At 39.7% G+C, this 16,579-nt stretch overlaps 1 protein-coding gene across 1 annotated transcript; it reads left to right on the top strand.

The window, feature by feature from the left end:
* Positions 1-15,599: 15,599 nt before the first annotated feature.
* On the top strand, positions 15,600-15,998 carry LOC131231730 (self-incompatibility protein S1-like). Its single transcript, XM_058228031.1, has one exon. The coding sequence runs from the start codon at positions 15,600-15,602 to the stop codon at positions 15,996-15,998; it is 399 nt and encodes a 132-aa protein (XP_058084014.1).
* The last annotated feature ends 581 nt before the right edge of the window (positions 15,999-16,579 follow it).

A 16,579-nucleotide genomic window follows, 5' to 3' on the forward strand; every position in this document is an offset into this window, starting at 1 on the left:
AATCGTTTTATGATGTGGGAAGAATTTTTTTATGAATTCCCTCTGCATGTCGTTCCATGTGCCAATGGATCTAGGACGCAGTGAATGTAACCACATCTTAGCCTTCTCTTTTAAGGAAAAAGGAAAGAGTTTCAGCCTGATTGTATCCTCAGATACATTAGGAAAATATAATGTAGCTATAATCTCATCGAACTCTTTCAAATGTAAATATGAACTTTCTGATTCAAGTCCATGAAATTTGGGAAGGAGTTGGATAACTCCTGGCTTGATGTCCATTTGTCCTGTGTTTTCAGAAAAAATCATGCATGAGGGCGTACTCACTCCCGCTGGTTGTAGATAATCTCGTAAAGTACAAGGCGGGAGTGCCTGATGCACCTCATTCTCATCTTGGGTATCCTCCACCCTGGGTGGAAGTAGAGGAGGTTGGTCTTCAGCCATAACTTCAATTAACTCAGGGGATTTCGAGTGGTGTCTAGTCCTGCGATGGATAGTCAACCCCTCAACCAATCCTCCTTCAGTCAAGAGACGTCGAGTGTTGTCACGGGCCCACTTGGGCATGAAACACTCACAGCCCTCAATTAAATTCAAAACCTAATCCTAAGAAAGGAAAAGAAAATCTAGAAAGAAAGAGAGAGTTGGAAAGAAATTACCAAATTGGAGTCCCTAAGTTAAAAACCTGCAAAATAAAACAAAATAAGTTAGATTCTAAAAAGGAGAAGAACAATCCTTTAAAATAAAGATAGCAGTAAACTGATTTCTAAAAGAAGGAATTCCTAAAAGAAAGTGAAAATTTCTAAAATAAATTAGGAAAGTCCTAAACTAGAAAGTAAATTACTAAAAGAGAACTGAAAAATAGAAAGTAGAGAAGAAGCTTACCGAATTAGAAATTTCTATCTTAAAGGCCTACAAAATAGGAAAGTTAGTTTCTAAACAAAAATTCTACAAGTAGAAATTTTCTAAAAGTAAATTAGGAAACAAAGTTAGATTCTAAAAGAGTTAAAATTAGAAAGTTACTAAAAATAAAAATAGAAAATTAATTTCTAAAAAAGGAAATAACTAACCTAGTTTCTAAAAATAAAAGATGAAAATTTCTAAAAATAAACTACTTCCTACAAATAGGAAAATACTAGAATTAGAAGATTTCTAAAATTTAAACCCTAATTTTAAAAGTAGAAAAAGTAGATAAATTAGGAAGGAATTACCAATTTAGGAACTTATGTCAGGATCCTACAAAACATGGAAACAAGTTAGTTGTAGAAATCAAAAAGTCTACAACTAAAGTTAGTCAAATTCTAATATTAAATTAATTCTAAACCTAATTAATTTTAGAGAATTGCAACCGTCAGTCCCCGGCAACGGCACCAAAAACTTGTTCACTCCCCAAGTATAGGGTTGTGATGTAGTAATAAACTCGGTGAGACCGAGGTCGAATCCTAAGGGACTGAAACCTGTACGTAATCTGAAGCTAACTAGAACTAGAACTAGAATGAGATGAAATCTAAATCCAATGTAAATTGATGAATAATGGTGAGAGATTAATCTAAACTTAAGGAATTCAGAGGAAGGAAAACTGGGGATTCAGAGGATCTACTTGTAGAGATCAGGGAGATCTTATGCCATCACCATGTAAACTAAACTAAACTTCTTTTAATATAGTTTTTAAAGAGATGAAAGGTATATGAATTAGAATGGATTCCATCATCAATCCATGCCCAGGAGGCAAAGCAAACAACAGAATTAAACTAATTACCAACCACTCAACAATGCATGAAGGTTAGGAAGGATATCGTCATTCAACCATGCCCATGAGACAATGGTGAACAACAGGGCTTCCCGACATCATAAACATCAAATGGAGGGAGAAATACTCAAAGCCATAGCAGACCCATTGTAATTTTAGTCACAACAGACCATAAAAAACTAAAAATAATTCCTTAATTAAACTAAAAACAACATCAGTTCAGTTTAAACAAAAAAGGCATAAGTAAAAAGCTCCCATCAGGCTAAAAGCTTCACCTTTTAGCCCCAGCTAAGAGGTTTAGCCCGTTATGATGCGGCTAACCCTTAAACAAAGATAAAAAGGAAAAAAAACCTTTTACTATCTATCTCTCTCCCTGCTCCAGATCCAAGCTCAAGTCCTCCCTCCTGCCAATCGCCCCCTCGTTCTCTCTCTCTCCCTTGCTTATATATTCTGCTAGGAGTAGCGGAGAGGCCTGGCTGCCGTCGGATTGTATGCTCAGCCACCCATCTTTGAAGCTCCTTGCGCAAGTCCATTTACGCAGCCAAGAAAACGGCAGCGCCCGGACTCTGCGTGGACGCACGGCCCGCGCAGGACCTGCGCTGGGATGATGGTGGGGCCCATTTCTTGGATTTTCTCGCGAGATCAGGTCCGTTCATTGGACTGTACACGGAAAACCGGTCGTACATGACTGTTTTTCGTCTGTTTTAGTGTGGCCCACCTGAGCTTTCTAGACCGCCGTCTGAATCGCGTTTAAACGATGAAAAACTGATCATGCAGCTCTCTTCAAATTCGCTCTCTTAGGTCTACATTAGCTGGGTCATTGGAGACTTCTGAATGGTTCAGATCGTCGAACCGATCCTGGCCACGAATGCAAAACGGCCTAGATCTTCCGGTCACATGCGAACAGAGCTTTCGCTCTTCTTGTGCTGAGATGATGGTGGGCCCCAATTAGATATCTTTTTGAGAAATCCACTCCGTCCATTATGATCCTCTCGAAAATCCATTAGGGAATGGATGGTTTTGAATTGATGTATGCGTGGCCCACAGGAGTTTTCTCACTGCCGTCCATCTTCCGTTTTGACGGTTGAGATATGATATATGCTATCTCCTAAAATTCCGTCACGTACGCTTTGGTAATAAGGCCTTTGAAATCCTAATGGACGGTCTGGATCTTCTAAATACATGATGAGTGGGGTCCGCAAAGCAAACCCAATGCCGAACAACGTTAACGCTGTTGCGTTTTGGGAGAGTTTGAGTTTTAGTCGGTCAGCGCCCGCTGACCGACTTTGAGTGCATGGGTGCACGGCTGGTGCACGTGCACACTGTGCACATGCAATGCACACGTGGGGTCCATCATAGAGTATGTACAAAATCTCCTCCGTCCATCTGGTTCTTCATATAATTTAAGGTGTTGAGACCGAAGATAAGGTATATCTAGAGTTCAGGTGGGCCCCAGATCAGTAAATTGTAGGCTGATCTGTCCGTTGGGTCACTTCCACAGCGATCCAATGGATGATTTTTGATGTGTACGGTTAATTCATGATCATCAGGCTTCATATAAAGTTTGGAGCCAATTAGATGGTGGAAACCCCGTGATCTTGCATTATGGATGTCTTTCAGGCCTGTTTGAAGTGAGTGATTGGAATTTCTCTGATCTCTGACGTGTAAATCCTCGATCATGGTCCCATGGGGCCCCGTCCAATGCCTTGGTGATGCCTGAGCTTTAAATCTATGCTTTTAGCATCCTTTCTAGTCTATGCTCGTAAATATACTCTGCATCACAAATACGATTAAATCGGGTCATAAAACGGCATCATGCTTGTAAATTCAGGAAATAATTGGGGTCTAATATGCAATATTTGACCCTCAACAAAAATCAAAATTTTTTAAACGTATTTTGAAACAAAATACAACATCCATCCCATCCCACCTAATCGCATGGGATTCGCCAGGCCAAACAGGCCCTAATGGACAGACTGGATCACTTGATTGGATTGTTTATTTGCGTACATTTAACTAAGAATACTACACCATAGAGTGCTCCTCCCAGCTTTTTTCTTTAGCCCAGGCTTTCCAAGAAGCTTCACTTGAATCACTTGACAAAAGCAAGCCTTTATGAATGAGCCCCGTGAGTTATAAAAGACGAAATTTCGGGACTTTATTTTCAAACGAGGCGGCATCCATCTCTCGTCAGTCGTCAGCGTACTCATGAACACGCGTGAATTCGTACATGTGGGCCATGGTACGTTTGGTGATCCATAGTCCAAACCATTGACCACTTGGAATTCGTGTCTGATGAGCTTCCACCAAAATCTTTAAGAATATTCAATGAACCTTTTAATCAGAAATATTTATTGCAATCTAAAACCACTGTGTCCCACAAAGTTTTCATTGGCGGGCATTCAATCCTCATTGTTTCCTTTGGTGTGCCCCATCTAAGTTTTGGGCCTGCTTCATTTTTGGATTTCTAATCTAGCATGAGCTAGTCAAACTGATGGACGGAGTGGATCTCAGACATACATCACGGTGGGCCCTGCATAGATCCCATACAGGAACTTCATGTAAGTTGTGGAAACAGGCAGGCATTTCGCGTCCATCGCGGGGGCGTGGAACACACCATCTCTCTCTCTCTCATGTTAAAATCCTATAAAGCTCCAGTTGCCGTTCTCGACCTGAGGCCAGACATTGATAATCTGCATTAATTGTAGTTGGTGTGACGATGAAGGTAAGTAAGCCAATCTTCTGCAAATCAGTGCACCGAATTCCTGTGCACCTCTCTCTATGTTACCCATCTATCTTCTTTGAGCTGCATTTCCTTTCATTTCTCCTCGTTCATATCTCTCTCTCTCTCTCTCTCTCTCTCTCTCTCTCTCTGCAGAAAACGGTTCTGAAAGTATGCATCAACTGCCTCAAGTGCAAGACCAATATTCTCAAAGCTGTAGCTAAACTTTCAGGTGGGCCACCCTCATTTATTTTGGGTTTTGGATCTTTCCACTGACCATAAACTACACTTATGCTCAATCTATACATGTGTGAGATCCAGGCCATTCATCAGTTGGGCCCACTATCAACTTTCCAAGGCAGAAAAACCAAGCTGGCTAGCTCATATCAGTTATATTATGAGTGCACGTAACTAGTCATTTTTCTGATGCAAGTGTGGTATACTTGAAAAAATGAACATGGCACAACATGTTTAGGTGGGGCACACCTGATGAATGGCCCAAGTTCAACAACCAAACTGGATTAGTGGGATAAGTTGGTACTTGTATATTACACATGGGGCAAAGATGCAGGTAAGCTGGATATGGTGCATGTTCTAAGAAAAGAGTTGAGAAATGATGATATAGGGAAGCGGATTGGCTGGTGTACCACACAGCAGCTATATAGCCCCCGTAGGTTCGTGTCGTGCGAAGACGAGCACGGACGCTTCCGAGTTACGAACGGTTCAAAGGATATGAAAGTTACATGGGCCCCACAATGATGTATTTATTATATCTACACCGCTTCATCTATTTTTAGAGATCATTTTAGAGCATTATTCAAAAAATGAATCATATCCAAAGATCATCTGGACCACACCACAAATAGCAGTGGAGATAATGATTTTCACACTTAAACAATTCGTATGGCCCACCATAACGTTTATTTTCCATCCAATCTGTTCAAGGTCAAAAAGACCTAAATGAAGAGTAAAAACAAATTTCACATTGATCCAAAACTTCTGTGACCCCAAAAAGGGTTTCAATGGTAGACGTTCAATCTCCCATTGCTTTTTGCAGTGTTGTCCACTTGATAGTTATATCTGTCTTTTTTTTCATCTCAAGGCTTGAGACAAGCGCTCACCAAATGAATGGACGGTTTGGATATAACACATACCTCATGATCATACCCACAACTTGCTAATGCTAACACAGCTATACTATATAGCGGGTGTGAGGTACATTAGCCAATCCGTTACCACGATTTAGCTGAAAGAAAGGTACAACAAGATTTACACGGAAGCGGATTGGTTGGTGTACCACACACCAGCGATCTAGATGGTGTGTTAATGTTACCAAGTTCTATAGGTCTCATCATGAAGCATGTGTCATATCCAAATCGTCTACCCAATTGGCGAGCTCATCTTGAGGCTTGAGCCGAAAATAAGGACAGATCTAAAGATCAAGTAACCCACACTGCAAAAAACAGTAGGAGATTGAACATCTACCATTAAAACCCTTTTGAATTTAGAAGTTTTGGATCATTATGATATTTGTTTTTCCTCTTCATTTAGGTATCCATAACCTCATGAACAGATTGTATGGAAAATAAATGTTATAGTGGGCCCTATGAATGCTTTAACCGTGAAAATCATTATTTTGCAGTTATATGTGGTGTGGTCAGGTTGAGCTTTGGATATAATTTATTTTTGGGCTCATGCCCTAAAACCCTTTTGGGGCTACATAACTTTGATCTCCTTTGAATTGTTCCTACAACCCCGGAGTTCTAATAGTGTCAACGTTCGTTGCCCCCACATGTGGCTACACTAGATTTACCGTTGGTGTGTATAGTATATCAGTCAATCCTGTTTCTGATTTATATTATTATTTCATTTATTTAACATAAGATTTAAATGATGATAATAATCTGTCAATGTAACTCATCTGAGTCGACTCAGATTTGGTGGGGCCAATCCAATTCAACACCCCAAATCACTCTAACGATTCACCCTTTACTCAGTCCAATTCAAGCCTTACTAAGGTGAGTTGCGACTCGACTCAAAGACCAGATGAGTCATTTTGAGTTACTGAATCTTTCAACCAAAATCTTGGTTGGTGTAGATGAAATATTTGAATTGATTTGGCGCAGGGATAGATGAATTGGCTGTGGATGACGAAAAAGGGACACTAACGGTGATCGGGAACGTTGATCCAGTGTGCGTGGCCAATCGGCTCAAGAAGATGGGGAAGCTGATCGAAATCATCAGCATTGGACCCGCTAAGCCCCCCCAAGAACCCAAAGGGCAACCCAAGCCAAAACCGAACCCCGATCCAAAACCGCCCCTGACTTCTTGTTGCGACAAGTGTCAATTTACCATGATCATATATGACGATGTACGTCCATGTACCATTCTTTAAATGTCACCGGCTATCACTATCAATAGTCGAGGTTTTCTATTTAAGTAAAAAATAAATAAATGCCGTCTCCTCCATTTCTTAATCACTATCATTTATCATCATGCACGTGTGGCTATGCAGGTTCTGCATTGCTCGCACGTGCTAACATGTATGAACTTCACTCCCTAAGGCTAGGGCCATCTTACTGTAAAGAGAGATGATCCGGTGCTCTCAAAGCAACATAAGTCATAGTGCTCCTAATTGCATTGGGACAGTGTGAAAGTCCAATCAATTGATCTGAACCGTATACTGTATTCTAATTATAAGTTATACCAACATAATGAAAAATTCCAATTTACTTCTGTTAGAATTCAATAGATAGCGGATGATAGAAGAAAACAATCAGATTTATCGGATTCAAGGCTCGACTTGAATAGTTGATTTCTCAAGACAGATTTGCTGCCCTTTTTCTAAAAATTCCAGCAAGTGCAAACGAAGGAAATTTGCAAATTATCTTCAGGATACAATAAACTCTCAATCCAATTTTCAATACGAAAATTTGCACATTTAAGTGTTGAACAGATCTCTAGTTTTGACACCGATATACCTTAAAATGTTCAGAAAAAACTCAGCAAGAGATTAAATTAAGAGTAATTGCACAGAAGATGATATAATGTTAAGGATGAGGAGTATTTTCTTCTGGATTATAGTATCCAGGATTTATATCAACTAAAAGGTTATAGATTTCTTCCTGAAGAGGTGCTAAAGAGCCTCTTTAAGAAATCCATACCCTTTCACAGCAAATAATTGCCTTTCCATGAAAGGACATGACTCTATGTCCTATGGCAGTTATTTCTATACTTATTCAGACAGGAGCATTTATCCAACAGGAAAAACTGAATCCACATAAGCGATACATGGCATAGGTGCCACATGTACAATCATGTCACAATTACTCTTAATCAATAAAGGTCATAAATCATCAGGATAAACCCTCGTTCAATTCCAGTTGTACCATGGTCAAAAAAGTTTGAACCATGTGCCAAAAAGACTAAGGCTCTTTTTGCTCCTTACGACGATACGAACGTGCAAAGTGCTAAGTGCGCCTAATAAAGCACCCAAGCAGCCCTACAGCCCACGCCACGCGCACATGGACGGTGCTTCGCACCGTCCTCAAGGAGATTTGAACCTTGGTTGCATAAGCAAAAATCCTTTTTCTTACTGATTGACTATACACACTATTTATGAAAAGTTTAAATAATTAATATATTTATTTACTTTCTAAAAATAACTTTTATTTTTGAAATTTATTTTTATTCTAAAAACACAACTTCGATTCCATGATATTTATGATTTGGCTATATCGAGTCCATTCTAAATACAAGATCTAAAACAAGTTCTTAGAGTAATTATAAAATTCTCGCTCTTTCCCAAATGTGACAATGCATGCACGAGATCCAACCTTTCATGAGGTGGGCCCACCATTGAACATATATTGCGCTGAAAGTCAGCCTTGTCTGCATATCAAGTAGCCCGTAAGTGTACGAGAAGAATAGAGAAATAACTAATTAGTATTCCAATTTCAACACACACGTGTGCCAACTGTTACTTGAACCACCCTGAATTGTGGTCACTGTACCTTGATACTGGGGAGAGAGAGAGAGAGAGGTGTTATAGGGATATTGGGAAGTACATTGGGTTTTAAGTAGAGCATTAGCCTTGTGCTTATGGGTGGTGGGGACATTCATTGCATTGTGTGTACTCTTTTGATGAGAGATAAATATTAGGTGATGTTTGTTTTGTTTTTTCCAATTTTGCAAGTTTGTTGTGGGTTTGGACGTGGAAACGTATTTGCGGTGTGTGGTCTTCTTTTATGTTTCTTCTTAATGAGGGAGCAGAAACAGCCTCATTGTGCTTCCATTTCACATGTGGCATTGGAGTGACCCTTTCCTATATATATATATATATATATATATATATATATATATATATATATATATATATATATATATACTCTGCCATATTTGAGTTTCCATGTGCTTGCTGTTATGGACAGATATCTTAAATATGTCTGTTGGTCTGTCGATGACATTGATAGGGTTTCGATGACATCGACAGATGTCTTAAATCTATCTGTTAATGGTCTACCGATGACATTGACGGGGTTTCGATGCCCACCTCTAATCAAAGGTTGCTCGATGCCATCGATAATTGTCGAATTTTTCACCCCTCATCGTTGGATAGTTTTGGTCCGTTTTCGATGACATCGATGGACCTTCGATGACATCGAAGATTTTACGCAGATTTTCTGTGAAAATGCAGATTTTAAGATTTTTGTTTCCTATTCTGATTCTACTTCTTTCTAAACTTATATAAAGGAGTGTATGCGGGATTGAGAGGTATTATAAGGCTTTCTAAAGGAGTTCAAAGGGTTCTTAAAAGGATTTTAGGGTTTCTAAAGGGTGTAGTAAGGGTGAGATTCGAGGTTGTTCGAATCGGGTAAGTCCTCTCTCTTTATAATTTCTATTTTTATAGTGGAGATCTGTCGCTTTGTGCCGTAGTTTTTTCCCGTAAGGGTTTTTCACGTTAAATCTGTGTTCTCTTGTGTGTACTTGGTGTCATTGGATTGCTATCCTAAATTTAGATCTGTGTGATTCCGCAGTACAAATCACCAACAAGTGGTTTCTAGATTCACGGTCATTTCGATGCACTTCATGGTCAAATCCCTTCACTTCACGGCCATTTCCATGCATTTCACGGTCAATTCGCTTAACTTCATGATCATTTCCATGCATTTCACAGTCAATTCTGGCGATTCCATTTAGATTCACGGTCATTTCCATGCACTTCACGGTCAATTCCCTTCACTTCACGGTCATTTCCATGCATTTCTTGTTCAATTCACTTCACTTCACGATCATTTTCATGCATTTCGCGGTCAATTCTGGTGATTCTATTTAGATTCACGGTCATTTTCATGCACTTCACGGTCAATTCCCTTCACTTCACGGTCATTTCCATGCATTTCATAGTCATTTCGCTTCATTTTACGGCCATTTCTATGCATTTCATGGTCAATTCCGGTGATTCCGTTTAGATTCATGGTCATTTCCATGCACTTCACAGTCAATTCCCTTCACTTCACGGCCATTTCCATGCATTTCATGGTCATTTCGCTTCACTTCACGGTCATTTCCATGCATTTCACAGTCATTTCCAGCGATTCTGTTTAGATTCACGGTCATTTCAATGCACTTCACGGTCAAATCCCTTCACTTCACGATCATTTCCATGCATTTCATGGTCAATTCACTTAACTTCACGGTCATTTCCATGCATTTCACGGTCAATTTCGGCGATTCCGTTTAGATTCATGGTCATTTCCATGGACTTGACGGTCAATTCACTTCACTTCACTGTCATTTCCACACATTTCACGTTCAATTCGCTTCACTTCACGGTCATTTTCATGCATTTCACGGTCATTTCCATGTACTTCACGGTCAATTCCCTTCACTTCACGGTCATTTCCATGCATTTCACGGTCATTTCACTTCACTTCACGGTCATTTCCATGCATTTCACGGTCAATTTTGACGATTCCATTTAGATTCACGGTCATTTCCATGCACTTCACAGTCAATTCCCTTCACTTCACGGCCATTTCCATGCATTTCACAGTTATTTTGCTTCACTTCACGGTCATTTCCATGCATTTCACGGTCATTTCCAGCGATTTTGTTTAAATTCATGGTTATTTCGATGCACTTCACAGTCAAATCCCTTCACTTCACGGAATTGACCGTGAAATGCATGGAAATGACCATGAAGTTAAGCGAATTGACCATGAAATGCATGGAATTGACCATGAAGTGAAGGGAATTGACCGTGAAATGCATTGAATCGACTGTGTAGTAAAGGAAATTAACCGTGAAATGCATGGAATTGATCGTGAAGTGAAGCAAATTGACCATGAAATGCATGGAATTGACCGTGAAGTGAAGCGAATTGACTGCGAAATGCATGGAATTGACCGTGAAGTGAAGCTAATTGACCGTGAAAGTGAAGGGAATATACTGTGAATTGCATGGAGTTGACCGTGAAATGAACTGATTGAAATTGACCGTGAAGTGAATGAAATGGATTTTCGACCATTGACTTGATGGAATCTTGGAAAATAAGAAGGTTGGTTAGCTAAAGTAGCATCTTCTACCCTAAAATCCTATATGGTTCGTCAAGTAACTCATTCTGGTTTAAGAGATGTTTATTAAATGAATAAAGAAAGAAATGAATAAAAAGAGAAATTTTTTTTTATATGCTTATATATATATATATATTTATATAAATATGTATTAGAAAAAAATGTAGGAGAGAAAAAGTTCTCCTTGTAAAAAAAAAAAACCCAGTGGGACAGCGTGTCGGGGTTGACCTGACTTGCTGTCTGCCCTCTTATGATAGGCGGGTTATGGCTAAGGACATAACTACGGTTATAATCCGTAGCCAAAGGGAGCCCCAGCTCAAACGAAAAAGCAGGGGCACTTTCGACCTGAGAAATGGGGCCGTACTGCTGGGGCTTATTCTTGGGAGCTCAAAATAAGTGGACTTATTTTTGGGAATGGGCCATAAATGGGTCGTACAGTAGGAAATTTCTCTTAATTTTCTTAGGGTGCGTTTGGTTGCACCAATTTTTATGTAATACCGTGATATTTTTGTCATTAATCAACCAAACAATCCTTAATTATTATTTTTTAAATCAAAACATTAATCTTGCTCTTTCGCTAAGCTCTCTGTTTTAAAAAACAAAGGTAGTAAAAAAAAATCATAATTAATATCGTCTTGTTGTGGTTAGCCCGTATTTTCGTGTTGGCATGCCATGCAACTTGTGTGGCTTTTATTCTTTTATCTAGACCAGCCACGTGCATCTCATCGATGGTGGACGTGTAACATTATTGAATTAAAAGTTTCTTCGAATGTGGGTGGATATTCCAGTTCTTGGTGGCAGACGATAGACATGTGTCCATGGCATACTTTGCATCTATAGCCATCTGACATGTGGATGACATTGATTTGCTTTTCATGTCAATTTTTGTTGTAGATATGGAAGATCCAATCCACTCGTCTGGCGTTTCACATCATTAAGATTTCATGAGTAAAATTTAAGACAGGTCTATCGATCGGTTGGGCCACATTTGTTTCTTAAATATATACAGCTGTATGACCTATCCGGTTAGAAGACTAGCTTGAATTTTAGGCCAGGGCATCTATACGGTGGGGATCACCTGATGAATGGGTTGGATCGCTAAGAAGTATTCCACATCGTCTAAGGGAGAGAACAAGTACCCCAAACGAAAAAGCGCGCGTACACAGGCGTTATACATATGATCTTTCAGTTATTACGGGTGAGACCCATGTTTCCTTAATCCAAGGGGTCGCTATGATGGACCTCACTTTCGATGGCCTATGTACCAAAAACGCTTTACATTTGAAGAATCTAGGTAGAAAGAATTTGGTCATTTGAAGTTGCCCATCAACAGATGTCCGCTGCTATATCTTTGTATGAGTTTATCCATGTGCCAGGTTGTTGGTGCATGGGTCATCTGCAGTGGTGTCTATCGTACCATGAACAATGTTGCAACTGCAGAAAGCACCAACTGTACTACACAATCATACCTTGCAGTGAGTTGTATAATTTGTTAGGTTTTTTTTTTTTAAAAAAATAAAAAATAAAAAAGTGAAAAAAATTGTTAGATTTTTCAAATAAAGAAATTAAAAAAAAAAAGAAGGGTGTTTATGATTTTTAATGACCTTTTTTTAATTATTGTGAATTAAGGTGACTTTTGGTGTATGAATCAACTTTTAAATTCCGCGTTCTTTTTTTCTTTTCGATTTTTGAAGAGCTTCTACTAATTAAAAGATTATGAAAAAACATTACCATGGGGAAGCTGTGTATGGTTTCATAAAAAGTACTCCAGTGTTTTTTATTGGTGTATAAAAATTCATTTTTAGATATTACTATTGTCTTTTTTCTCCATCTTTCTTATTAATTATTTTTTCTTTATGAGTATTTTCTCACCCCTTTTGTTCTTTATAACTATTTTCTCGCGCCTTTTATTAATATTCAGTTAGTCTTGGACACAAATAATCACTCATCAACCACATGCATTGGATAAAGCACAATGAAAGAAATGAATTTAATCACATGATTTACAACGAACAAATGCATGAAGCTAGACGTGAAATACGGGTGATATAATTTTAAAAATTGCAAAAAAAATTTAAAACTAATTTGCAAGGAAAAAATTTCGTTGGGTAAATCATGAAAATAAGGAAAACTAAAGTCTATGTTGCAAAAGTATATTCATGATGTTTTTTTTTTTTTTTTGCAAGTTAAAGTCCACATTTTTTATAATTTACGACAGAGGTTGTAATATGTCTCTAATGTGGATTTGTTATAACTCTTTTTCAAATTGATTTAATCACTAATATAGTGTACTTTTAAAAAAAGATAATAACATCATAACACACTTTTAAGTCTATTTTTATGGGTTTTTTTTTTTTCTTTTCTTTTAAAATTTATTTCCGTCTCTTTCTTGCACCCTTTCTCTTTTTATAATCACGCGTAGACTTTAACTTGTAAGTATTACCATAAGTGAGCTATTTGTTCAATAATAACGCTTCATAGATTATCTTTACCTTCAATTTTTTGGAGTTAGTTGTGAACCGTTGAAAATTTCTTTCCAATGTTGTGCATTCATCTACACTTGGGGATGGTTGAAATCATGATTTCAGCACAAGATTTTAAAGGTTGTCCGTACTGTATGCCTCTCAAAACATGGACAGTTCAGATCGGCATACTTACGCAGCATGTCGGCTGCAACAGGACGACATATGATGGTGAATCTTAATCGCGATGTAAGACAAGTGAGACTCGGTCTCTTGCACGCGTTTCCCACGTTGAGGACCACAGAAACAGTAATGAGGGCGTGGATTCAGTCATGTCGCGACAGTGGGGCCCACCTTGATGTATTGTGTTATATCCACGTTGTCCATCCGTTTTTCCAGATCATTTTTAAGAACGTGGGCCGATGACTGAAGCAGATCCAAACCTCAGGTGGACCACACGATTAGAAACAATGGTGATTGAACGGCTATCATTAAAAACTTCCTAGGGCCCACCGTAATGTTTATTTGCCATCCAATGTTTTGATAAGATCAAACGGACCTAGATGAAGGGAAAACACAAATATTCTACGGGAAGTTTTTAATGGTCAATCACCACTGTTTCCTGTGGTGTGGTCCACACCTGAGATTTGAAGGCTTATGTCTTGAATCACTCCCGGAAATGAGCTGAAAAAACGGATGGACAGTGTGGATATATACGACACGTACATCCAAGTGGACACCACGGTCCCGACCATTGAATCTGTGCCCATAGTAATGGCTTCTGGTTGGCACGCCGTCAGTGCGTGTCTATCGACTCCATCCATACGCATGGTTTACACTGAACTCAATCCAAACCGTTCAAATCAAGGGTCCAAAGGTCTGATTGTTTTAACTCGCTTTGATTAGAAGATATTTACTTTTGGACGTGAAAATTTTATTTTATTTTTCATCTTAACTGTCCATTAGCTGCCAACAATCAGGCAGTTCTTACTTTTTCGATTTATTTTTGGGTTTTGATCAATCTGTGGTGGGGCCTATGATTTGGATTCTGAGATGAGACACATGTTCAACTATTATGCGATGCTGATTAGGGTCTCAAATAGACTGGGCCGGGGCTTGTCCATGCCTTAGACCACGGACCCGGATATAGGCCCAAATCCAGCCCAAGCTCGCGGAGGCCAGAACTTTAGGCCCACGACCAGCCCATCTAAGTCCACTAAGCTTTATGGGCCGCGTTTCAGCCCGCGCCCTGCAGAAATCCAATCCGAACCCGTGCATCACCCAATCCAGAACGGTACAAAAGCAATAAATTCTAAGTACTAACAACGTCGCTCATTTAAAAACTTTTATTTCTGTAGGGCCCTTCATTGGGCTTTGGAGAGCTAGGGCCGCACCCAATCTGAATTCAGTTGGGCCCGAAAACCTCTTCCAAGCCCAATACACAGATCTAGAGCCCTGGTCGATTGGGTTGTCAATGGGTTAGGCTGGCCTCCGGTCTTTCGTCCAAGGCTGCTATGGGCTGGGATTGGGCTGAAACATTGGGTCCATCTATCAGACACGTCCAGCTTATTAATCGAGCTGCGCTCAGGTTCTGTATAAGAGACTGTGGCCTGACCTGATCAAGTCTGGCTGGGTCCATTCAGGATTTCAAGGGTATTTTTGTCATGTGTCATTCATGGTGGACAACATTTAGTGAAAACCCAGATCTTGCGTAAGAGAGGCAACATGGCTTGATCTTGGGCTGTCTGTAAATATAACGGGCCACGAATGGGCCTCTTTCTTTCGTCACATCATGGGTCCATCTGCGTTGGGCCAAGTGGGCTGGGCTTGAACAGAACTTGGGCAGCAAGGGAAAACTGCAACAAACGGTTATAATACTCCAATCAATGGCTAGGATCATCTGACTGGTATGACTCTTGGAGTACATGAACAGTCCAGATCACATGCATGGGTACGTACGTAAATTAAGTGCCTGATAATACGTTCTCCCATTAATATAAACGAGCGTTTTCACTCAGGACGTTATTGCACCATTCATAGAGAATACAAAGAGAAAAGAAGAGAGCTAGGCTTCTACAACAGCATCAGCAACAACAGCCATGAATCTTCTTCTCCCATCCACCATTACAATTCTCTTCTTCTTCTCCTTGTGCGAACCGACCACCTCCGACAAGCTCATTGTCTTGAACCGAATCGGAAATGGCAAGACTCTCAAGATCTACTGCCAGGCCCCGGTGGACTTTCATGGGTGGCACGTGATCCCCGACGGACAAAATGCGACGGTGAACATCTTCCAACTGCCGAGGCAGTTATTGCCGTCGATGTGCAATGGCCAATGGGAATCTTCGTTCCCGTATCCATTCCTTGTGTATTCCCATTACAGGGACCACAAAAGGTGCAGAGATGAATGCGTTTGGGAGACTAACAGCATCGGATTGTATGTCTGGGACAAGGAAAAGAAGCTGTGGGTGCTTGTACATCCATGGCTTGATTTATAATAATCAAAGTATTTCTTTCTAACATGCGCCGGCACCCTTGGTCTGATTTTGTTTTCTTACCTGAAATAATAGAGCTTACAACATGACTGTTTGCTATTGCTTTTTTTTTTTTTTCTGAATAAGCACGTATTGATGGAAAGGGCCCACATGCAAGCGTGTCCCAATGATCTGAACCGTCCATCTGGTGGAAACCTGTTGGAAGTCCAAACCAAACCGTCCGCTAGATTCTCAAGGACAGTGAATGTTGGAAGAAGCTTCCAGCAACCAGGGCGTTTTTCCATGCGGCTGTTCAGTTCCTCCATGCAGAATCTTTTAATATTTTATTTTGGTATTTGTTATAGTAGTTAATACCATGCCGTATAGTGTAATTTAAAAGGGCATTTGTCTCTTTTCACCCTGGTGAAAAATGTCCATATAAGGGAGCTCTTCCAGTCCGTTCCTGATAAAGTCAGGAAGCTTGTAAGCGACAGTAAAATAGCAAAGTTTCTCTTCTCATTTCTTAGAGTTCAAATCTGAAGCTTTGAAAAAGCCAAGAAAATCTCTGGCTAATACAGCCATCAAACTGGTATCAAAGCCGTCCT

This window comes from Magnolia sinica, chromosome 17 (assembly GCF_029962835.1).
Source record: "Magnolia sinica isolate HGM2019 chromosome 17, MsV1, whole genome shotgun sequence".
In the NCBI taxonomy this organism is placed as follows: domain Eukaryota; kingdom Viridiplantae; phylum Streptophyta; class Magnoliopsida; order Magnoliales; family Magnoliaceae; genus Magnolia; species Magnolia sinica.